Source organism: Poeciliopsis prolifica, unplaced genomic scaffold (genome assembly GCF_027474105.1).
Source record: "Poeciliopsis prolifica strain line A6 unplaced genomic scaffold, Auburn_PproV2 SCAFFOLD030, whole genome shotgun sequence".
In the NCBI taxonomy this organism is placed as follows: Eukaryota; Metazoa; Chordata; class Actinopteri; order Cyprinodontiformes; family Poeciliidae; genus Poeciliopsis; species Poeciliopsis prolifica.
This window is the reverse complement of record NW_026562405.1, coordinates 2,551,466-2,577,297: the sequence shown is the minus strand read 5'-3', so window position 1 is coordinate 2,577,297 and position 25,832 is coordinate 2,551,466. Positions and strand designations below refer to the sequence as shown.

General features: G+C 36.2%; 1 protein-coding gene across 2 annotated transcripts in view; it reads left to right on the top strand.

The window, feature by feature from the left end:
* Window positions 1–25,187, top strand: part of slc2a1b (solute carrier family 2 member 1b) — a 42,066-nt gene extending 16,879 nt beyond the window's left edge. Inside the window, exons 1-10 of one of the 2 annotated variants that reach the window (XM_055050093.1) lie at window positions 3,601–3,968; window positions 16,021–16,116; window positions 19,928–20,088; window positions 20,192–20,432; window positions 20,522–20,684; window positions 20,949–21,136; window positions 21,233–21,337; window positions 21,816–21,917; window positions 22,010–22,213; window positions 22,805–25,187. In XM_055050093.1, the coding sequence (XP_054906068.1) occupies window positions 3,954–3,968; window positions 16,021–16,116; window positions 19,928–20,088; window positions 20,192–20,432; window positions 20,522–20,684; window positions 20,949–21,136; window positions 21,233–21,337; window positions 21,816–21,917; window positions 22,010–22,213; window positions 22,805–23,005 (1,476 nt within the window). In that variant the 5' untranslated portion in view covers window positions 3,601–3,953 and the 3' untranslated portion in view covers window positions 23,006–25,187. Of the gene's footprint in view, window positions 1–3,600; window positions 3,969–16,020; window positions 16,117–19,927; window positions 20,089–20,191; window positions 20,433–20,521; window positions 20,685–20,948; window positions 21,137–21,232; window positions 21,338–21,815; window positions 21,918–22,009; window positions 22,214–22,804 lie in introns of those variants that run through there. The other variant, XM_055050094.1, reaches the window with a different exon arrangement.
* Window positions 25,188–25,832: the final 645 nt, after the last annotated feature.

The window sequence follows — 25,832 nt, the reverse complement described above, 5'->3', positions numbered from 1 at the left end:
GCACTGCTTTAATACTTTGCATATGAAAAAAAGCATTACAAACAAAATCTACCTTATTTACCATGTTTACGCATGCTCTGGTTTGCTCCCAGTTAAGATAGTTAAAATATAAGCATTTACAAAGAAAAAATAAAAATATCTTGTGTGTATGTGTATAAAATTAAGACAGAGTTGAATTAGTGCAATTATGCGTAGTATCAATCTGGGCATTCACCATTTCTAAAACCAGAGCCTTGGGGATAAAACTGTCTCTCTGGTGATTGGGCTTAGCAAGTATTGTTCCATAGTAAAACTCTAAATAGTCTCCAGGATGTGTGGGGTCTGCAGAGATGTTATCTACTCTTTTTTTTTTTACCTTGCAAATTCTGCATGGAGGGAAAGCCCTAATGATCCTCTCAGCAGACATGGTTGCACACTATGCTGTCATTTTACTTGAAGAAGTAAAATGTAAAGTGTCATTTTACTTGATTTTTTTTTCTTCTGTGAGACAGTTATCCTTGTTTGGAAATACCTGTTGTAACTAAAGAGAATTTTGTCTGGTTATACCCACTGGCTATAACCATAAGATTGTAGCCAAAGATTTTATAACTCTATAAAATCTAACTTCTGTGTATCCAATACCTAATGTAACATTTATCTTCAGGCAGTGCACAACTTTTCATCATTTGCAGACACAATATAAATCATATCAGAGAGGATTCTTGGAAAGCATGAAAGACAGAAAACTTAGACTGAAACATCCTGCACTGTGCAGTTTTATACGTTTTATAAGGGTTTGTTCACAAAGGACCAGACTTGAACCCCATGCGACAGCCATCCTGACCGTTTGATTTACGACACAATACCACCCTTCAGAGCATTCGCTCCTTTGTTCCAGGAATATGGCTGTTATTGTTTTTGTTGGCGTTTCAAAGGATTTGCTGGTTGGAATCAAGCAATAACAAACAGTTTCAGAGTTTGCCATTTTTCCTCTTCGTCACTGCTACTGCATGAATGCAGACGTTCTTCCTCTTCTGCTGTCATGATTATTTTTCTTTTGATTTCTGTGAGATCTCGAAGGATACAAGCTTTGGCAATGTGCATCATGTAAGTTTTATCCTTGCATCTAGATTCTGCGCATTATGTTATTTTGTTAGTGTCAGAAAGACCCTTAATGGACAAAAGTTTTTCCCAAAAACGTTGAGTAAATATGTTTGAATAATAAAAATTAAACTAGATTTAGCATCAGATTTTCTTCCTCCATGTTTCCAGTGGATTGTTATCTTAAGATTTCAAAGGCAATGAAGGAAAAAAACAGGGGCCAAATTTTGACAAATGTACCCTTCCTCCACATGGTGCTTTCAGGTTGTTCTGCAAACACATACGCTTCCTTTACAATCCTTGAAATTATTTTCTTTTCAGTTTTTGTAACAAGCTTTGGACACCTTTCAAAATCCCACAAAAAAGTTCTTAGTTTTCATTTTTAATATTTGTTTTTTGAAGCGTTTGGAAGCAAACACTCCAACAGCAAAGAGGCAGAATGAAAGGCAAACTCATGGGAAAAGCCATAACTTGTTTTTTACGGAGTGAGACCTGAAGATAAAACAGATTTTGCTCTCACAGAACTTATTGATCAATTATTGAAAAGTTAAGCCATAGAGACAGTTAATCATCCAAGAGGCCATATGAGAAAAAATGACATCTAAACAACTGAAGTCCTCCTTTAAAAGTCAATGAAAAATTCTACAGACATGCAGGAATAATTTCAACTACAGTAGTATCATGCTTACTCATGAGTCTAATAATAAATTTAATACAATTGACACTGAATGTTAACTTATTATCAGAAAATGTTGCTTTAATTTAAAGTGAAGCCAAATGTTGTCAGAAAGACAATCAATTTTAACTCGCTGAAAACAAAAATAAATCACCAAATTTGGTACTAATAAAACTAATCAATTAAATTTTCTTAAAAATTCAACTTTATTATTATTTTTGGATATTTAGAAATTATGTCAAAAAGTAGTTTCCAACTTTGAAGTTATACAAAGAACCCCAGTGGCTTTTGGATCAAGTTAAATATTTTTGTAAATAAAAGTGGAATATAACTCCTTATGCTTTATGCCTCGCAAGGGTTAAAGGAAACATCATAAAAATGTATCTGTAAACAAAACTCTGCAGGCAAGCAGGTGTGGAATTTAGAAAACCTTTTAACAACAAACAACATTTCAAAAGCAGATGATTCATAAACAGAATAAAATTAGGGACAGACAAACTAAACTTAATATAAGAAAGAGTTACTTGCGGTCAAGGGAAGGGAATCAAGGGAAGACGTAATTCTCAAGGAGGAAATGAACATGGGATCAGATGGATATTGAGGATATTAAGCCTAAGTATGCAGATAGAACAGAAAACAGGATTAACAACAAGCAAATAAGGAAAAGACAGAGTAAGTACTGGACTTTAACCAAAGGCTTTATGTGATTCAAAGTCTGTGCTGGTGGGGGTTTTCCAATCAGTCTTTTTTCAGCTAGAAACCTGAAAAATATTACTTTTGAGATCATATAAAGTCCACTAGGAATGCAAGGGTCGCTTTTTACAATATACCTTGGTGAGTTCTTACATTTTTCATAAAGATATAAAAAGTTATGGAGAGTAAACCATTTCTATAAGAGTGTATAACTGAACATGTCTTGGATTCTTTCAGTTTATTATGTAATTTCAATTTTCAAAGTTATGGAAAGAGTCACATAATTTTGCTCCTTTTGTTGCTTTTACAAATCAATGACTGAGCAACACATGTGACTTTTTTGACAAAAAAAAAAACAATTACAGTCTCAAGTGACTGTAGTATAAAGAACCAGTTCAATTCACTGGTTCATCACTATTCTTGAAACAAACTCTCCAAGCAAATCAGAGAAATGATACAACCAGTGATGTTGGAGACCACTGAGTTTAGATGCTTCTGTGTGGTTCTGGAGTGCCTTAATTGGGATGTGACAGTTTAACTTTCAACAAGTAGTATGGCAACTGTTGAAACACTTTTTCAACTTTTTTAATTAATCCCCAAACTCTTGAGTAGGCTTTGCTTCATAATTATTTTCAGAATACATTCTTCCTGTACATCTTTGTTTGCTACACTTTTTCCTTACACTCAGTTTGACCTAATCCAGCGTACACAGCGATGACCTTCTGTAGTATACCCATCATGTGGTGATGTCAATGACTGCCTGCTGCACAACTGTCAGGTCATTTTTCCCTAGGACTGTGTAGGTCAACTGCAACAATTTTTGCATTCAAACATTTTTGAACATTAAGATTTTCTTATAAACTGATTTTTTAAAAACAGCTGTATATATTCAACCTCAAAGTTTTATATATCACACTGTATGTAATAGATATGAATGAATAAAATAAACTTTCGACGACATTCCGGCTGATTAAATTTCACAGGTAAGTATGACGCAGGACTGTCTTCAATGGGAGGGAGGAGCTTCATTTCTTATGCACATCTTACATTTTCCATTGTTTGATAATATAAGAAATGGGCAGGACTTCCTGCTTCCTCTAAGTGGGAGGACCTTCATTGGGTCAACCCATTGAGAAACTCGTCCTCTTTGCTATATCAACGCGTGGCTCGGCTCATGTCTGCATGCCTGTTTCCAGAAAGTTGAAGAGGCAGAAGGCGGCTGCAGCTGGAAGTTTTTACACATTCACCAAACTGCGTGAGGCGAAACAGAAGGAGATCCCATTTGAAACCACGGAAGGGTGAAGGACCACAACTGATACGAGGTTCAGAGAGACACCACGCTCAGACACAGAGACTTCTTGAAAAGTAGAAAACTCCCAAGGCTTTTCAGAGGAACAGAAGCTTATTAAAGATGAACAATTTCTGAACGGAGATCCGTAGGAAGGCTGTCCATCAATTTTGACAATAAACCGACAAAGAGAAAAGCCTTCCTCCGTTCGCTGCCATGGACTCAGGAAAGGTAATAAACCGTATCAACCGCGAGCTCTCTATCCTGTCAAACTTGTTTAGTTGCCGGTGGTTTTAAAGACATTGCGTGAGATTTCACTTCACCCAGTTCCTATTTTTTAACCCGTTGGGCGCCATGACACAGCTACTTTTTAAACATCCTTTTGTCTGCTTATTACATAGTTGTTGCGTCTGATAGTGTATTAATCCACAAATTACAGCTATTATAGTATGGATTTAATCTCAAATCACTATCTGTGTCTTTATTTGATATGTCCGATCACATTCAAATTACTTAAAGTTGCGGGAATCTTAAGTCCACATGTTTAATTCTTTTACTACGTCATGACGTCACGGGAATGATGCTAATGAGGTGGTCCGTTCCTGTAAGGGGCTACGTGACGAACGTTTCAAAAGACCCCAGATATATGAAGATCAATACTTATGGTTCTAAACTTCAGAATGTATTCAACATTAATAATTATAGGTATGAAAACCGAACAATAAAAGTAAAATTTAAAACAAAGATAAGTAAGATAATCAAAATTACGTCTTATATTTTATTTATTAAAACAAAATGAAGAAAAAAAGATCTGGTTTATTACTTCTGCCTATATGTTTATTGTTTCAAAGTGATTTCTGGACTAAAATACATAAAAGACAATCTCACAGGGTTCATATGTATTACTTTTGCAAAATATTGTAATGCCACGGAAATTTAGAAGGAATTTCATACCAGGATGTGTTTATTAAACTTGAGGTTTTTGAAAGTTTAGCTATAGGCCAACAAAAACTTTTCAGTGTGAAAATCGTATTAAAATACTAAAATGTGGCATATTTTTCTCTGAAAATGAATACAAAGTTAACTAATTTTTAGTTGCTAAATTATTAGCTTGGTTTGAAAATAATGATGTGTGTGCCTTTAATACGTTTGCTTCCTATCTAATATTCAAAGATACGAATGTTTCGCTTAAGTCTAATATCAACATTTTTTTAAAGTGATTTACTTTCAAAATAATTTCCCTTAACAGTCAATGTTTTTGACAATTTGGTTTTAGAACAATTTAACATTTTGTATCAGGAACAATTTATGAAAACTGGTGACACTTTGTCAGTCCTGCTGATACAGTATCACGCTATCAATTAAAGGTTCTGGTTTGTTTCAAAAGAAAATATTTAAACTAAAACAGTCATATCGGAAAAATATGATGGTGTATTTATCTCATCAAGTTCAGAGTTATGAATTGTAATGCTCTGTGTTCTTAAAATATGTCTTATCTGCTGAGTGATAATGTTGGCTCCATGCTGCTGTGCTTTGTGGTCACAAGTTACATGCAGACCAGTGAAGCGTAAACACCTCAGGTCTTCAGCTCCCTCCCCCCATCCTCTTCCTGTTCTTCCCTTGATGTTTCCCTGGTTGTCCTTTATGTCCCTCCATCTGCAGGGGAGGTTCAGGGACATGATGGGAATGGTTCTCAGTGTTTTCACTTCACTTTTCACAGTGACAAAGTTACTCCTGAGTAAGAGCTTTTAAAGAAAATAGTGAGTCTTAAAGCTTAGATCTCCGACTGTGTCAGATCTTGCTTTCATTGGTGCTTCTGAGCTGTTGTGTGTATTTATGTTTCCGTGGATAGGCTAATCGGCATCTTGTGATTGGGATTTTAATATCTGGCATTTAGTTAGAGTTGGGTAGTTGAGAGCAGATTAACGCGTCACCAGTCATAGTTTAGCCTCCAATGAAGTGATTCATTTGTTTAATCTACAGCGTCTCTATTGGCAACTATTGTCCCAACAAGGTGCGGCATATTAATGCTGTAGAGGAAGGACGTTATGGAAAGCGCTTTGGTAATTATGTCTAATATGTTGAACTTATCATTTTAGCATTGAATTTTCAGCGATTTTTGAAAAGCGAAAAATTTACCCCTGTATTCCAAACCAGATGAGGATTGTTAACTGGGGCCAAACCCATGGCTGATCTGCTCTGTTTGGAACTGGAGAACTGTTAAGTTTTTGCCAACTCTAATGGCAGCAGGTATTTTGATTGGGGGGTCCAGAGCCAGTACCGTTGGCTCATAGTACATCACCAATGACAGCAGCTGAAGTCTTTTCCATCCCCTGCTTGTCAGACCTCTGCCAACTCTGACTGCTCTCAAAATGCTCCAGTAGTTTTTCCTTTCATCTGCAAGACTGCCTCCCCTCAGCATGTCTCCTAATGTAACTGTCATCTTTGTTGTAATGAGGCACAATGAGGATTTTCTGCAAAAGAAGATTTCACTGCAGCTTTACTATGATGCAGAGTGAAGCAAAATTCCATGTTTTATTTTATTAGTCCTCTGACAGGTATGAAGTCAGACATACTGTTTTTAACATGTCTTAGGGTGCACCCTACCATTCTTGGTAGTGTGGTGACTTTTTGCAGGATAGAAGAACAAAACCGTCTTGACCCAAAGGCAAAACCCCTCCATTAGTGGAGAGACAGCTGTACCCTCATTGAACGAATGAGGGGACAGTCCCCATGTGTCTTGGGGACAGTAAAGCCCACATTTTTGTAGTAAAAGTGACTGTGAATAAATAGAGAAAAGAAAGCAGCTCCTGGTGGACCTGCCATCATGTTTGTCTTCACATAATATCCAGGTGAACAAACTGGCCATATGTGATCCCAGTTTCTTTAACATATGAATGCCAGGTGGGTCAACAGTAAACATGCTTTATATTTCACATATATCCACTTCAAAAGCATTGAAGCCCCAGGAAGATGTTGAATCCTCTTTTTTGGGGTAACAAGTGAAATTTGTTCTGAAAAACAAGACCGATTCTCAGCTCCTGAGAATCTGACCTAGACATGGCCATTCTAGCATTATTATAAATGTTTTAAGCAGTAATAATTTCAATAGCACTTCAATGGGTCACCATTGCATTCCTATTCTTTAGAATCCCTTTAATGAGGTAAATAATGAGGAAAAGATTGTAGTCTTTTGTGAGTATTTGACATAGAAAACAGAGGCATAATGCTAACCCTCCTCCCCACTCCTGTTACTGTGCACTACCTGAATCAGAAAGCAGGCTGATCTATTTTTATCTTACATACAATACTGCTAACCTCAGTTTGAAATATTTTTAGGCAATTCCCTTTAAACTGGCAGAGCACCGTCTTACTCACTTGTTACTCTTTAGCTACTTCAACATTGAATTCTTTTGTGATCAGTGGATCATAAAGACCACGATTAAATCCAACATGTCTAGATTGTTTTAAATTCTGATGGAAGCTGGAATAAATTGGAGTTTAGAATAGTCTGGAATTGATGTGAATAGTGTGAAGGAACTTATTTTGTCTTTATAAAGAGCAGAATGCTGGAAGATATAAAATTAAAAGTAAGAAGAATGTTTACTTGAAAACTACATATTTAAGAATTGTTTATGCTAATTTTGTACCTGAGGTTTCACTTGTACAAAATAACAATAAACATAGTGTGCAGACTATCAGTATATAAGATTTTATAAACAAAACATATTTTGTTTTGAATTTTATTTTTTGTTTTGATGCTGTCATGGTTAAGTTGCCCATCCATGCCTTACGTCCAGAAATATGCACACTGTTAACTTTAATGTTACAAGTGAGCTGTCACTAGTGTCTCAATTAAATTCAGTCAACACATTCCTCGGGGGGAGTAGACTATAAATATGTCTTTATCTGTGCCTGGCTGAAGTGCTGCTGGGTCTGATAGATAAGGCCCTGAAGATTTTTGCAGTGGCATTGGCAGAGTTAACCGTACATACTGTACAGGTGATCTGATGTTCTGCTTACGACCAATTGGAAATGCTTCACAGGGCAAACATACAATATTAGCTGCTTCATATTCTTAAATTGGACACAAATGTGGATAATGAAGCTGTGGTCGCATACAAAAAATGATTTCATGCAAATATTTTATGAAAAAGCCTTACCGAAAGGAGATATCATGTTGCAAGAAATTTCACAAGAAATTCTTGACAAATTGAAAGTATGTCTGGGCCAAATTCTTTATTTTCTTATTAAAAATGGAAATCTCTACCTTATTTTGTTGGAATTTTATTTAACCTTCAACTTTTCTGGAATAACCTAATCAAGCTTAGATCTGAAACAACAATAGGTTAACATGTTTGGCATATTAACACAGAAGAGGCAGACAATTTTTTCTTTTTACTTTTTGGGATTTGAATGATTTTTATTTTGTTGGTATGTAACAGTTTTACTTTCACAACAGTCGCAAAAGATTATTGATCACTCCTGGAAAGACAAATTTAGCCAGTTTAAGTAGTGGTGCCCAATTTTCTATTATTATTAGTTTTTAATTGATACCATTTTTTGTGGCTGGATGTTTTTGGTCCTGTTAACTACGAATTTCAAAGCAAAGTAAAAAATGAAAATGTAATGTACTTTGCATTGTTCCCAACATTTTTTATGTTCTATTTGTCAAATTTATCATTCTGCATTAACTGCTTTTGATAAAGGAAAGATCTTTCAGAATCTGAGCTTTAGTTTTATTATTTGCAATGATGTATGTATTCTGTGCTGACAACTGTTTAACTTGTCAAGTGACCACAGTGGGGGATGCTGTCAGTGTAAGGGCGCTGCAGGAGGCGGGCACATGTCCTCACAGCTGCGTAAGCTGAGACCAAAGAGACGACATGCTGAGAGACGTGAAGGTTGTAGTGTAGGCCAGAGCGGTTGATCCGGTGCAGACTAGCAAAAAGGAAATGAAATGAGTCGTACTTCTGCCTGCTTTTCATTAAGATGAGTCAGTTATTCTGACTCATCTTAATCATCTCAATGGTTAAGATGAGTCAGAGAGAAACCAGAAAAACTACCTTTTCCAGAGCTTCATTTCGTACAAATATGTTTTGCTTAGTTTATGCAAAAATATTCTATTCCATACTCCTAAGATTAAATTTGTAATTTATTTAAGTGAATACTTATTGTGGCTTGTAAAACAGTAAATTTTAGGACATCCTCAAGTGTTTGGAATTTTATAGACCAGACACTAAAAACCATTTGTAGCACTATATGTTTGTGAGTCCAAGAGAGGTAGTTTCAAACATTTACATTTTGCATTTTAAAAACACAAGCCTGCCCAAAACTCTCTGCTGAAGGGACATACTTTATGATTGCAGCAGTTTTGATGTTGCTTATTTGGAATCAAACCAAAGAGGTTTTCCTTTTGATGTGCCACGTGTTGAAATGTCATGTGGTTTTTTTAACACATGGAAAGCAACTTAAAAGCAAAACCAAAGATTACAGACATCGCTGCTCATGTGTGAAAAAATGTGATAAGATGATGATTATACATCAGTTTTTCTTCTATACATCATATTTGAACTAATTGCTCCTTTAGTATTCTGAATTTCTGTATAATCTATTTTACACTTCATAAACGGAGACGCTGTACTTTGTGCCATGTTTGTTGGATAAAATTTATTTTTATGACTTAAATTTACTAAATTTAAGGCATTAAAAAGACCTAAAATCTTTTAAAATGTATTAAAAGTTAATCAAAGATCTTAAATTCTGTCATTGTGTGACTACTTAATTTTCTATATTCTATATAGTTTTTCTTTTTCTCATGGGACTTTTTTGTCAGGCAAAGGTTTGAGTCACACACAAACATTTTCATTGCATTCTGTGACTTGAGGGAATGGAGGCTACCATTAACTAGCTGCTAGTATACCCTCTTTTGCATCCACTGTGGGTAAATTCAAATTTATTGCCAGTTGGATGGATGACGATTGTTTTTGCCATTGGCTCACTTCTGTTGCCAACCCATATGAGGTTAGGTGTATTCTGTGCAAATCAACTTTTAAACTAGGCACTGTGGATGTCAAGGCTATCATATGCTACATGGAAAACACAAAGCTGCTGCCAAGAGCCATGAATAGAATCCAGAGGTTTCACTTTTTTTGCTGTTGATTGTAATACTGCATGATCCCCCAAAAATCAACTATATTTATGTTTTTTTTTTGTCTTACTTTGAATTCAGGGTGGCAATAATAAAAGTCTTCAGAGTCTGCAGATACTCTTATTTTTAAGGGCACTTTTATGGACTTTCAAAACATCTGGTAACAGGTGTTGACTCCCCTGTGGATTTCCTGTTGACAACCCTTTTTGCCACTAAGCCCTCATTTTCTTGATTAAATTAACATGAATTGATGTCACCTCTCTGTCGGCTGGCTTGGATTCTCACAGCCTAGATTGTATTTCCTTTTTTGTCCTTCAGGACCGTCAGAATAAAGAAAAATATTCAACTGCACAAAGAGTATAAGGATATTTAGAGGGAGATTCTCCTTTATCAGCAGGAGATTCTGTGCTTCAGCAAACTGATCCCTTCAGGTCCCTGAGCTGAGCTGTAGGATGCAGAGTGAAATGCTGGTTTACGTCAGTGGTTGTGGTTACAGATGCCCTAATTTGGGTCGGGGCTTCTGCTCTGCTTCATTTCCTCCTATGTTTTATTGTTGCGTCAACTGAACAAGATCCAGTGGTTCTACGTGACTGAAAAAAAGATCAGAATGGGTGACCGTCTACTGATTTGACAGTGGTTTTTCAACTCTTCCTGTTCTGCTCATCTGACTGTAATGTTTATTTGATGAACATGTGCTTATTGTTGGCTATGGTTTATGCACTGCTGCCATGACTGGACAGAAAAGTTCTGCTTGCAGACATATGTCTTGCTTAAACCTTCATATGCAAACACAAAATATTTGCATGAAAGGATGCAGATAAAGTTTATTCAAAAACCTTGCGACTGCTTGTTCAGGTCAAACCACTTGTTTTGGAAATGTAAACACATCTGAAAGCTCCTGCTGCATTAAACATGCCAGGTATGTAACACAAATCTGACAAGCGAAACACAAGGAGAGCGGGATTGGCTCCAACGTTTCGATAGAATAGTTTTAATGGGTGTAACCTCACTGCTTCTCTCATGAGGAAGTAAAGTACCATGCTGGCCTTCTTGTTTATGAGTTCCAGGAAACATAAAATATCTCACCTACTTTCTTTTTTTGGATTTTCATTGTAGAAGGAACGGTGTGTTACCAGTCAGTTCGGGTTAAACTCTGTTAGGATTTCTTTACAATGCTCTCTCTTAAAGTTTTACTCAGTGCTTCTCATAAATTGGATTCCCTGTGCAGTTTGTGTGTTTTGAAGGGTTTAAAGTGAGAGTATCTAACTGCTAAGAGCTGTTTGTAGCTGAAGTCAAACATCCACATTTGAGGAGATGTTTTTTAGTGGACAAATACTTCTATTCCCTGAAGGAAGGAGGGATTTAAATAGACTGATTTTTCCCAGAGGCACCAACAGGATTTTATTGTTGATAGTAAAAAGCAGCTGGTAGTTCTCTGAGAACTCTTGTAGTTCTTCAGAATATATCTTCAGTATCAGAATATGGGTTTCCGCATTTACCCCAAGATCTGCTTTATACCCTAAGCCCAGAAGGCTGAACGAAGTCAGTGTATGTTTTAATATTCAGGTGCCAAACTGAGTTACAAACTCGATGACCTGAAAAACAGGAGCGGCTATTGGTTGAAAAAGTAGGAGTCGGACTATATGTGTCCTTTATAGAAAACAGGCATGTAGTGACAGCCTCCAAAAAACACACACAAAGGTTTTATTCTTCATCATATCTAGCGGGTGAAAACTGGGCAGTTTTAGGCTTACCAGGTCTAATTCTGTCAAATTTAAAAGTAGCAGTGTACACTTTCATAATATCTAATATTAGGAGGACAGTTTACATAATCATCTAAAATAGTTTCTTTTTTTTAATGAAATGCTGAGAGGTTTTCTTTAAAATAATCTTGTTTTTATTATGTGAAAGGTTTAATGAAAATGCTCGGCTGCTTTGAAGATTTCAGCAAAATTGGAGATTTTTGGAGAAACAGCAATTGTCATTGAGTAAAGAACAACCTTCTAAAAAAAGCATGAAAGTATTTGGTTTGTAGCTCAGTGGACCATATTAGCTTTGCGGCAGAAAAAGCTGATTGTTAATGAGGTCAGATGGAACTGATTCATGTTTGGCATTCAGTTCGCTTACTTACTGTGCTTCTTTTTCAAAATACTTAATAAAACATATGTACCATTTTATTATGTGCTATTTTAGTGTCCTTCAATTTCTGTTTATTGAGAACTTTCTGTGATTGTTACCTTAATAGTTTCAGACTATTCACCAATCTCCCAAAATGAAGAAAATCAGCACAGATAAATTTCTGCACCTCTACTACCGGCCGATGTTAGTAATTTTTTAACAAAACAAGTGTTATACCGCTTAAAAAATTATTATTTTTATTTAATTTAAATTTAATTTGGATTAACAAAAACTTAGTTCCACTACTAGAGCGTTCGTGTGCCTACCATTGCTTTTCTTCTACGACATAAGCATTACTAAAGAAGACTCATACTGTTAAATATTTCCCAATCAGTGTATCCCCAGTTTAAAGCAAACAAACAAAATAGCTACAATGTATTTAATATACTTTTCAACACTCCATGCATAGTAGGGAGAAAACCTTTCAGTTCTTCTGGTGATAAAGAATGGATCTTCGTGCTTTGCGATGAATATAGACTCAGAATGGCTGGCTACAAAAACAAAAACAACTAACCCTTGCTGATGAATTTAGGTTTCTCCTGAGGAATTTAGCATCACCAGCATGAAGCCTCAAACAGTGCTGCTCTAATTGTGTGACCGAAATGTTCTTGGCCTTCAATTATGCCACTTACTCATAACTAAAGGCAGAACGTTTGTTTATAGTCAAAGTTTCCACACTTCTTATTGCTACTTCCAATCAGATGTCACAAAAGGTGTTTTATATTACTTACCTACACGTTATAACGAATAAACTGTCTCTTGGACTTTAGCACCACAATATTTACAGCCTCAGAGAGTGCTTGTCCTTTTTTGACTTTAATATTATTATGTGACTAAACTCGGCAAGACTTTGAGGTGACATCCAGGCATGTGATTATCTTATGTTTCCAAAATAGGAGGCAGCTATCCAAAGTAAATCACAGAAACAGCACTGGACTTATAAACAACAGATTGGATGACCTTAACGTGAGGTCATCCAGTGTGTGTTATAAGACAGACAGTTAAAAACTAGACACGAGACAAACAGTTAAAAACTAGACATGAGAGGTTCTCACAGTATGAAAATCTAAAGTAGAATTACTATAAAATTCTACAAAACAGACTAATTAAATCATATAGGATATTATATTTTTATATTTTGAGATTATTTTTTACTGCTGTAACCTAGAACAAAGATTAAACGCAGATTTTTAGAAAGAAACACAAGTATAACAAACAGGTTAAAAAGTATTATTGGTGATTAAGTGATCCGGATAACTCCTAACTTGATAGGCAACTAAAAATAGTCTCATGTTAAGAGAGTTGGTTGTTGTTCCTTTATATTTTTTTCTTACATGACTGTTTTGTCTATTTTTTCCAGACAGCTGGATTTAACAAAAGTTAAATGGCCTTTTTTTCAGTCAGTTTAATGGCAGTGCTCATCAACAGCAGAGGGAATGGCAGGGCTTTGTTACTCCATATAGCCAGAGAAAATATGATTGCGAATTTTTGAAACTTTAAAATACTTTGTTCACCATAAATTGAGGCAATATACTCAATATGAAAATTAATTATTTTGTGGAAATGTTAATTTTTGTAAATGCTTTTACAATTTATTTATATAACCACAATGACTTGAGGTTCTACAGATAGTTGTTGTGGCTAAAAGACAAAAGAATTGTGTTTTAATAAGGCTGCTATTTCCTTGCCCAGCAGGAGGAAGATGAAAGCAGCATACCCCACCATGCTTTATTTACTTCTTGGTATGAGGAAAATCCTTTCTAATCTATGGGGCTCTACTGAGCTTCAACTCAAAATGAGTTCTGTAATCACAGGAACATGAACACAGACCAAAGCATCACTACACCTGGGGTTAACCAGGAGCGTTTTCATCAGAGAGGCTTACTCACATAAAACCCGGAGCATGGTCAAAAGTTCAGGGACAATAAGGACGACGACATGGGGTTGAACATGCCTCATGGTCAAAATAATATGTGGATGGTCTGGTAAAGATAAGTGACCAAACATACAACCTTCGGGTCATTTTGACCCGAGGCCTGGGTTTGGTTATTCTTATTTTTTTTGTCAAGTTCACATTTGAATTGCTCCAGCAGAAAATTCCATCTGAGTTGTGAACACTGTAGGTCTGATTCAGGACTGTTAGATTTAAAGTTGCTGTATGCAGTTGCAATTAAAAAAATGTTTTTTAAGGGCTTGTCCTCGGGTCATGTCAACCCGAGGGCAACAGGAGGGGGGGGAAATTTGAAAAGATATCAGTTTTATGGAGATCAATGATGCCATTCCATACTGTTTGCCTGTCCAGCTGTAATTTCCTTAGTCTTCGGGTCAGTCTGACCTGAGGCATGGGTTTGGTTATCTTTATTTCTTTTGTCAAGTTCACATTTGAATTGCTTGAGCCTAAACTTCCGCCTGAGTTGTGCACACCATAGTTCTGATGCAGGACTGTTAGATTAAAGTTTCTGTATGCAGCTGCAATTGAAAAAAATATTTTTTAAGGGCTTGTCCTCGGTCGACATGAGCTGAGGACAACAGGAGGGTTAATATGGTAACGTTAAAATGGTTAATATCTTTTAATGGAAAGCCAGATGAAATGTTGACAAAAGCCTTCTCTACCTGTTACTGCACACTGCCTATCAGTTGGCTGAAAGAAGGCTAATGCAATTTAATCTCCTTTAAAAGAAATAAATAATATTTTGAGGCACCCTTACAAAGATAACCCAAATCAAGTTTTGACATCCTTTGTTCATCCTTTATTTTTACTTACAAACATATAAGTATCTCAAGCTCAAAACAAGAATTATTTTTTTTTCCAGTTTTAGGAGTAACTGTTGATCTTCTTTTCTAATGAAAACATGTTGCTTAGTACATTTTTTGCTGATAAACTTCAAAACCAAAATGTTTTTAATCAAGGTTATCAAGCAGTAGAATGCCATGCCGACCACTATCAAGAAACATTCCTTAGTGTTCAGTCATAACGTTTATCTTATTCTGTTTTTTTTTCAGTTTAAATATATAAATGTAATTCATGCTACATGTTGCAAAACCTTTTTACTTATTATCAGTGAGACTTGTGTTACATAATATTTTTATAAACATGTACAGATCTGGATGTCAAATCAATCCATCTGTAGCATTTGGAAACTAACCCTGAACTACCTTATAATAAATAACTTCTATGTTTAGACACATAGAATTATATAGTTCTCAAAAAATTTAACCAAAACATTATCAGACAAAACTTAACCCAGAAAGTGGAAAATAGAGCTGCATCACAGATTCTAATAAAATATTAGAATCAGAAAATTGATGCTGTTTTAACCTTATAATTTAAAATTTGTCCTTTTGAAATTGAGAATGTTTGGTGGTTGAAATGGTGAGTAACTGGTTGAGCTGGTGTTTTCACTGAATACAAGAACCAACCTACAAGAATCAACCAAAGACAAATTACTTTTCCGCAGAAAAGGGAAGAAGAGCTCGACGCGGAGAGAACCGCTGCCAAACACTGTCTGAGATCAACTCCGTCTCTCAGTCCCCAACTGCCTTTTATTATTATGTGAATGCACAAAGAGGTTGGCTTTCTCACTCAGACATGCAAACAATTGACCAATACACTATCCTACAAGATGTTCTGGAAGTCTTCCATTGATGTCCCATTGTTGGGACACAAGGATGACCACTCTCAGGATCATTGATGTCCCATTGTTGGGACACAAGGATGACCACTCTCAGGATACAGACAAAGATCATTGTGGCTCCTTAACACAGAAATGTGTGAGACATTTCCAACCCTCAAGAGAACACTCCAAAAGACAGTTGAGAATATACAATATAAGAAAGGGAAAGAAAACAAGACACGGAATAATATAAAAACTTAACCATTCAAATAAAAGTAAATGAACTTAAGATAATAATTTTCCTAACAATACAAAATCTCTACTTTTTTTTTGTTTGCAGCAAGTAACGTTCCCCTTGTTGATGAGCGTTGGCACTGCGGTGATTGGCTCCCTGCAGTTTGGATACAACACAGGTGTCATCAATGCTCCACAGAAGGTGAGTTGGACACTCAACCTTAGATCATTAGGACATGAGTCCATTTTAGACCAATAATACAAATTAACTAAAGATTAAATATCTGTAAAAAAAAAAAAAAGAGGTTAGTTACCAACTCTGAATTTGTTTGCTTGTGTTACTGGATGTCAGGACAAAATAGAAAAAGTTTAGGTTAAGAGAAGAGATAAAAGTAGCTCTCTTCTGTCCTAATAAGTCCAAGGACATTAGTACCAGAGTTTCTGTGCCCAAAAAAGGACGTCGTCTGTTCAGCCGTCTGCTGGAAAAGGGCAGTACTTTTTAGAAAAAATAATATGCAAAGACTTACCTATTCTGTAGCTAAACAAAATAATGAAAAATATATGTTCATGCCCCCTTAGGAACATTTCTAATGTGGGTTTTATTGGCAGACTAAGACATCAGAGAGAATAATTTCTCTTGGAATGTCAAACATTTCATCACAAGTAAATAACTTTTGTGAGGTGGCTCTGCATTGGTCTGAACACACCCTGCAGCCACACAGCTGCCTTTTCATAAGACTCACCTCTCACAGGTGGCTAAACAGGTCAGTTCATTTTTTTATTATCTTTACCATGCTCACACCTAACAATTTCTGTTTACAGTGAAAAAAAAAAAAAGACTTTAATTATGCTGTCAAAAATGTTCTAGACTGTGATTTAAACAGACTTTAAAAACGCAGAGAAATAAGGAGAAGAACTCCAACAATTAATTTCTTAACCTACACTTTTTAAGACCTGAGGTTTTTGCAGAAACTTGACAAATTATCTTTCAGCTAAATCATCCTTTTCTGAGCCTCTGGTGAAACGAGCTCAGAGAAATGTCTTTAGTTCTGACACAGAGATAAAATTACTGTATGATGGGAAACAGGTGGAAAGAGGAAAGAGGTTATCATTCAAATGTGGGGCCTTTTAGAGAGGACAAAAATTTACATATTAATAATTAGTTACAACCATAAAACCTAGAAAATGGTTTATTGTTGACAATATGTCCACATACATTCTTCAACTATCACAGAGCTAGAAGTTGTTCCTTACAGAAAGGACATGCTTTAAAGACATTTTCTTCTTTTGTCAGAGTTTTCTGTTCCTTTTTAAGAATAAACTGGTCTGGTCCCAAGTACTCAGCTCTGAATGTATTGATTGTTGGTTTGCTACTGATATAAAACATGAAACATTTCAGATGCTATTTACTGTTAGGTTTTCACATTTAAATCCCTCTGTCTGTCACTTCATGTGTCTTTGGAGTTTCTTCTCTACTTCCTTCTCTCTTGGTATGACGTGAGACTGTCTTTGTGTGTGATTGGCTGTGATCCTATCTTAATGAAGTCATTCATGTACGTAATTTCTCAGCAGAGCTCATCAGGGGCATCTGAGGACTCAGCACTCAGCAGCAGAAGTTCACTCTTCTTGTTTGCTACAAAGAGACTTTTTCACAAATAACAGCACCACTCTGAGCAAAATATGTTGCTTGTTGAAATTTTAAGCAGTGGTAGCTTTAAAACTATTTTTGAAATGTAGTTTATTTAGTTTTTAATATAAAAACTTTCCAACAGGAAATAAATATGCTAATCAGGCAGCAGCTTGAAGCCCTACCTTACCTAGCTGCAGCTGCTAGGTAAACTGGAATAAATTAATTGCCTTCTAAAAAAACAGACACTAAATAAAAAGTTGATGATCAAACGGTTTCTATTTCATTTTTAATGCCAATAAAAATTGGAATGCAAGTGGCTCAAAACAGATTTCCTCAGTTTATGTAAAACAAGAAAAGCCATATGAATCTTAAAAAAATATGATAGAAAAAAGCTAATACAGATAGTAAAACATTTCTCAGATTAGATCAAGAGCCTTGAGTGGCTCTTTGACCCTGCAACAGTGACTTTTTATAATTTGATCAAAAAATAATTAGAAACTAATTAATGTTTTTAAATATAGATATATGCATTTTTTTTAGTTGTATTGCATATCCACTGAATGAGATTAAAAATGCAATTAATAATATTTTGGATAATGTTTTTTCTGGCTATTAGGTTGAAAACCGGGTTTCTTCCGCATTTCTCACCATATTTGTTATTGTGTGTTACAACTTAAAAGTAGAAAAAGGCGGTGGTTTAAAAATGCCGCATTTCCGAAAGTAAATAAGTATTAAAAATGATATGTTGTTCTTCCTTCAGTAGATATAACTTCTGTGGCTCTTATTGAGTTTTATTCAGCTGGTCTCCATGCAAAAATGGCTCTTTGGGTTTGAAAAAGAAAAAGCAATGTTTAAAGATATTATGTGCAACATTTGCACATGAAATTTTACCTCTAAATAAAGTGGCTAAGTGCAGACGTGTGTATGTGAAGGTCATGGGTACAGTGCAATGCATGATAGAATATTTGTGGTATCACCAGGTGAGGTCTTGTGAGTGTAAGTCGATAGTGGAAATAACCTAGGCTCTGTGGTCACAGTGTCAGTGTACACGTGCTGCCACCAAAGGAAAGCCCTTGATAAGTGATAGCCACGCTCTTTAACCACGTTGCCAGGACACTGCTGACTTTCTAATTTCCCTCGCCTCTCCTCAGCTTCCAGCACATTAAGATCTCTGGTCAGGAGATGGATGACACAACCGGAGCAAGAACGACTTACGTTCAGACGAGGCTGTGACCTTTATGAGTCCTAGGAGAGACACGTGTGTCGCCATTCATGGGAGTGTTTTGTTGACATAGTGATGGCATCAGTGGAAATGGGGGAGGGGAGGAGAAATTTGACACTCCTTTGTGTCACTGACAAACTTCCTGGTTAATACAGGAAGTTGTGGTGATTACATAGAGTAGTTAGTACCGCCCTCAGCTGGTCGCTGCTCTGCCAACATCAGTGTTTGGATTTAAGGAGAAAAACATTGCGCACATGATCAGACTTAGGCACTTATGTAACTGTGATGATCGCATTAGAAATGTACACAACCGTGAATTGTAACTGTTTAATTATGTAACATTAAAATCTATGATCCTATTTACAGTAAAAACGTGTTTGAAAGCCTCTAACTTTCTGTAACACCCCACTTAGAGGTGTGAAGTTGCACATGTGCAGAATGCACAACTGTAGAGTTTATTCTACACATCCATGGGCAGATAACAAAATCAATGGCAGATAACATTGTGCTGTATTGTTCTGCTCAGTTTGACACAATTTCTGATGAGGAATATATGTTTCATGACCACTTTCATTCATGGGAGAGGGGAGATGGATTGCTGTTCCGAAAGAGATGAAAGCCAGTAAGGTTGGAAGCTAAGGGCCAAAAATGCATGTGCAATCAATTGTTAAGGCGTCTTAGTAATGCTGCCTAATAGTGGTGTGTGATACTTCATAGATTTTGTTTGAATAATTTATTAACACGCTGCAAAATTTAGGTAGTTTATGAAATACTTAATAAGATATTAACATGATAAATATATAAACAATGCAAATTTGTGTGCATTCTTTCCTAAATAAACAAAGTGCAAAAAAAAAAAAAATCATCATTTGACAGAAAATCAAAACAATCTTTTTTGAGGTAGAGTTGAGTTGAAATTTCAACTGTGATCTAAACTAAAGATAGATCACACCATACTATTATTGATCCAATTCCGATTTTGACTTGGTATCGATGCTACTGATATTTTAGATTGATCCTCTACAGTTGAAGTGTGAAAATTTTTCCTAATCAACATCTGAAAATATCAGGAGTTTCCAAGCATCACTCTCGTGTAAGCTTAGCATGAATCTGTGCTATTTATATTTATGCAGTAAAAGAATGTCTTCTTTTCTTAAACAGATCATTGAGAATTTCATCAATGAGACGTATCAAGAACGTTACCAGGAGCCCATCACCAGCGGCTTCCTCACAGCAATCTGGACCATTTCTGTATCCATCTTCTCTATCGGAGGCATTTTTGGTTCCTTCTCTGTCGGATTCTTTGTCAACCGTTTGGGAAGGTAAATAAATTACATCTGAGCCATAAGCATTGAAAGATACCAACTTATTTACCATTCTGCAATGTACAGAAATTACTTCTAAATGTTTCTGTGACTTCTACAGGAGGAACTCCATGCTCATAGCCAACATTTTAGCCTTCATCGCATCTGCTTTGATGGGTTTTTCAAAGATGGCCAGCTCTTGGGAAATGCTCATTATTGGTCGTTTTGTAGTGGGTCTCTTCTCCGGCCTCTGCACTGGTTTTGTGCCCATGTATGTTGGCGAAGTTTCCCCAACGGCCCTTCGAGGCGCGTTGGGCACGCTGCACCAGCTAGGAATTGTCATAGGCATCCTCATTGCACAGGTTGGTAATCAGAGGATGCTCCTATTCAACCTCCTATAATGTTTCTGCAACAATTTTTGCAGCTGGTTTATAATGTTTCTTTTCTCCAGGTATTCGGGTTGGAGATGATCATGGGTAACGCTGAGTTATGGCCTCTGCTGCTGGGCTTCCTCTTCATCCCGGCTGTGATACAAACTGTCCTGCTCCCGCTGTGCCCAGAGAGCCCCCGTTTTCTGCTCATCAACAAGAATGAAGAGAATAAAGCCAAAACAGGTGACTTAAACAGACTCATGATTATTTTAGTAATTGATTATTCATATGATGACAATTAATTCAATAATTGAGTCATCACGATTCATCCAATTAATTGCTTCCTAAAAATAAGTTACAAGTTAGTGATATTAGTAACCAGGCCATGTCTTGTTGCTATAGTTATGTAGGAATATGCTTGTATGGTTTAAAATTACTCCAAGATGCAATAAGAGAAAGAATAATCTGGCTTAATTTGTAACTAATACCTCCTTTTACCCATTTTAGTCCTGAAGAAGCTCAGAGGGACAACAGATGTGAGTTCTGACATGCAGGAGATGAAGGAGGAAAGCCGGCAGATGATGAGGGAGAAAAAAGTGACCATCTTGGAGCTTTTCCGCTCTCCGCTCTATCGCCAGCCCATCATTATCGCCATCATCCTGCAGCTCTCCCAGCAGTTCTCTGGAATCAATGCTGTGAGTTATTAGATATTTACACATGTATTTTATGTGTTGTAAATGGCAGAAGGCCCTGAAGACACTGACATGAGGATTGTGTGTTTTCTGTTTTAGGTCTTCTATTTCTCCACAAGCATCTTTGAGAAAGCCAAAGTTCCACAGCCAATTTATGCCACCATCGGAACTGGTGTTGTTAACACTGCTTTCACTGTAGTTTCTGTAAGTACAGCACGAAAATCAGCTCTTATGACAAACGTAACAGTAAATGTATTAAAACATACAATATAAAAATATCTGGATATTTTTATGCTTGAAGCTAAACCGTAAATGTAAAGTACTGTGACTAATTTCTATTCTACTCCACTCTGCATAATCACTCATTGACTGCAGACACAAATGTCAACCAAAAGAATTGCAGTTGTTTGTAATTTCCATCCAACTGCTCTGCCTTCACTCAAAATTAAAGCATTTTAGTTGTATCTTATTTCTTATGATCTACCACAGGGGATTTAACTTATTTTGTCACTCTTAGTTAAATTGGTTCATTGGGTTAAATTTTGTTTTATTCATTTTGTTTTTAAATTTGCTTAAATTGGATCAGATTAAATCTGCCAAGATATAATTTGTTCAGCCAGAAATAACGGTGAACCAAGCCATCCAATGCCTGTGTAATTGTGTTTTCTCATCTTTTTTTCAGCTGTTTGTTGTGGAACGTGCAGGACGCAGAACTTTGCACCTCTTGGGACTGATGGGCATGGCTGCGTCAGCCGTCCTGATGACCATAGCAATGGCTCTGCAGGTGGGCTCCCCTTTTAAGAAACACTAAATATGTACAGTACTTTCCGTATCACACATATTCTTCATTTTCCTTCTTGTCTTTTATTTCTGTAGGAAAATCTCGAGTGGATGTCCTATTTAAGCATTGTGGCCATTTTCGCCTTTGTGGCATTCTTTGAAATGGGCCCAGGTCCCATCCCCTGGTTTATCGTGGCAGAGTTGTTCTCTCAGGGACCCAGGCCGTCGGCCATGGCTGTAGCTGGTTTCTCCAACTGGACATCCAACTTTATAGTGGCACAAAGCTTCCAGTATGTAGAGGTGAGTGGAAAAAAACAGAGTGGCCTGGTGATAAACTTACTCAAGCACGGCCTCGTGAGGCCAGAAGATGAAATGCACCTTCTTGCTTTTAGACAGAGGCTTTCAGCAGAGAAAGCTCTCTGTGCATACTACCTTTTAAATACAAATTTTTAACAATTTCTGTTTTAACCAATTTCTTGAAATAAGTAAAAAAAAAAAGCAAAATATGGGAGTTTGTTGTCAGTGATTCAAGACTAATGATAAAAAGATTATTTCACTTATAATTTATGTTCATGAGTGAAATAATCTCCCAGGCAAATTACCATAGTGTTTTTTAAAATCAATTATAAGAAATTATTTACTTAAACAAGCTCCTAAATCTTGCTGAAAGGTTACTTGTAAACGAATTTTGTTTTATTTCAAGTGTGCTAAGATATTTGCACCAAAAACTAAACCAAAAATACATAATATGATTTTGTGCTTTCATACTGTAGCAAAGATTACTATAAGTACACACACAAGGCAGAAAGTATGGAGTTGTTTAAAATTTGAAGAAGAACAAGGAACACATTTTGATGTGATAACTATTGTTCTCTTTTTATGTCTCCACAGAAACTCTGCGGTCCCTACGTGTTTATCATCTTTACTATCCTGCTGCTCTTCTTCTTCATCTTCACGTACTTCAAAGTGCCAGAGACCCGGGGCCGGACGTTTGACGACATCAGTGCCGGATTCCGCCAGACGGCCGGAATCGGAGCAGAGAAGCACTCGCCGGAGGAGCTGAACAGCCTGGGAGCGGACTCTCAGCTCTGAGCGAATGGTTGCAAATGTTTCAGACAAACTCTTTTTCACAGGCCGAGTGCGAGCTGGATGGGTCCGCTGGTTAGAAGTAGACAGATCTTCTGGTCGGACTAATTTTTACTCTGTCACCACATTTCGGACATCGACTCCAAATCGGCGGTTTCTGCTGCTTTGCTCTCATTGCGTAAAACAGATATAAGAAAAGATAATAATAATAAAAAAGAAAGCCTCCATATTTGAGGTGTCCTCTGACTGTAGGGAAGAGAGGAGCTGACGAGAAATTTGGAGGATTTTGATATTTTGGAAATATTTTTAAAGGAAAAAATGAATTTGCATCACTCGACCAGTTTCTGTCACCTGTTTTTTTTTTTAGTATTTTACTGATATGTTCTTTACTGCTCAGTGTGATAATAAACTCAGCACAAGGAGTTTATTATCTGGCTAAAGAGTTCTATAACTGTAAAAAAAAAAAGTTCACTGTGGAGAGATTCTTATTTTTATCGACCATACTGTATTGCTTCATATTTTAAGACTCCGGCGCCATTGTGCTACTGTGTTCTTCCTCCAGATGGGGCTATTACTTTACAAAAGGTGCCCAATGTTCCACTTTGACAAAACAGAATGAAGTTACATAGTATACAAACTGTGCTGGCAAGCAGTTGAATGTTTCTTAAATTAACTCCTTGTTTGGTTACGATGTCAAATTTTATTCAGCTTAAAAAGACATGTTATACATAATATGTCTATTTTTTTTAAACTAATATATTTGGTTCTTTCTTTAGTTGCTTTCACAACTTATGATCTCTGAAGTAAGCTGCAGCAATTAAATTAAATCACTCACAATCAGCTGCCATAAAACCAAAAAGTTCCCTCACTTAGGTTTAAGTGTCCGTCTGAATCAATGGTGTTACCCCAGCCGTCAATAAACATACTTCTGGTCAGGCTGAACTTATCTAGACTAAACAGCTTCAGTTTAATTTTGCTAATGTCCAAGTGTTGCGAGTTTGGTGCATTAGTTTAAAAAACTATGTTTTTCTCTTCTGTCTCTTTTAAAAAGAGACAGAAGTAAATTAGACCAAACTGAACGAGAGGATTTCTGTTACCCTGATTATGTTTCATTTCTAGTTCTGCTATGTCGGTGTTTGTTACTGTTTTGCCACCAGTACTGAATTTAGTAGAGTGTTCCTGCTCTCTTGCTATTCTGCAGTCATGTCCTTTACTCTGCACAGATGTTTGTAAAACAAAACCAAAAAACAATAACTGAAACAAATCCGGTTTGCCTTGCTGCACAAATCGCTGTCTATCTCTGCTGTATCCCTTGTGAGAAACTGTGTCTTCTCTCTGAGTTTGAGAAAGGTTATCATGTTAGCAGCACTTTATTATTCACAATGAGACCGACGATGAGGCTAAGTCTGTTACCTTTTGATGCACAGTGTGTATACTTTGTCACGACAGTGAGATGGAAGAACTGCTGACAGATTTTTAAAGACGTTTTTGGATGGAACCTTTGGAAGTTTATCTTCACAAGCCCTTTTTCTGCACAGATTTGAACCAAACATATCACAGCAATGAAGACATTTAACATCAGCAACAAAAAGAAGTTTTTAATCATTCGAGGACCAGCAGTTTGCTACATGTGTAGCAGTTCTTTCCTTTACACTGTAACATCCACCCTTTGCCTTTGTGTGCCTTTCACTTAATATCTCCATAAATGTTTTATAGTAGCAGCACCATCTGATGTCTATTGCTGATACTAAAACTATTAAAATTTCACTCTTGTATATAATTTAATAAATATGTTTGGGCATTGAATTGTGGTATGTATAGCCTGTGACATTCAGTCATAGGCTATATATACCACAATCCCAGGTTAAAGACATGGGATGAAGGCAACACATGGATCCACACCCTCCAGATAACGTAAATCTTTTACTTTTTAATGTTGTTTTTCTTTTTTTTACACTTAAATTATTAATGAGGTAGAGCAGCACATTTTGCCTTATTTTTCTGACTACATTTTTTTCCACTTTTCGATACTGTAACTTTTAGATTTGCATGTAAAATTTTTGTAGTGTTTAGAGGATTGTGGAAGAAGCCTTTTGTTGGGTAGTATGAACTGTGATGGATGATGCTGTAAAAATTGTTGTGTAAAACTTGTGTTTATCAGACGAATAAACAAAATCATACAAACAGATTTGTGAAGTTTTATTTGATACTTTTGGTTTTTGTTCTTTGCTTTTTATCACACTTGATTTAGATCAACAATTGGATGTAAATAGTAAAACAACTCTGCTTACCTGCTTGGTTTGGAAATTTTCTTCCTCAAATAAAATAATCTTCTGAAAATTGTTTTTTTTTTTAGTTAGTCAGGCTAGCTATAGTATTGGATTTTATCTAAAACATTGAAGTGTGACAAAAAGAGCAAATATCAGTAGAATATATGAGGAGACATACTGTTTGGAAGCACTCTATTTGAGTAAGTTTATTTTCTCTTGTCTTCATTTTGAAGGGTAAACACATCATCATATGTCATAAAAGATGTCATAGGTTTCCAGCAAACAGTTCCTCAACACTCTGATCAATGTAAAAAAAAAAAAAAAGTTGCATTTATTAAAGAGGAATTGTTAGGTGATCAAAGAAAAATTTCCACAATGAAGAAAGTCTAGTAAATACGTAAAGATCCCTGGGTGAAACCTGACAAGAAAGTTTAAACTGCAGGCAGGTAGAGAAGCCAACAAAACATGAGAAATTATATAGATGCGAACCAGAGGTTCTGGTAGTACCTGTCAGCAAGTATATTTAAATAAAATACATAAATTAAAGGGAAAGGATGCAGGAC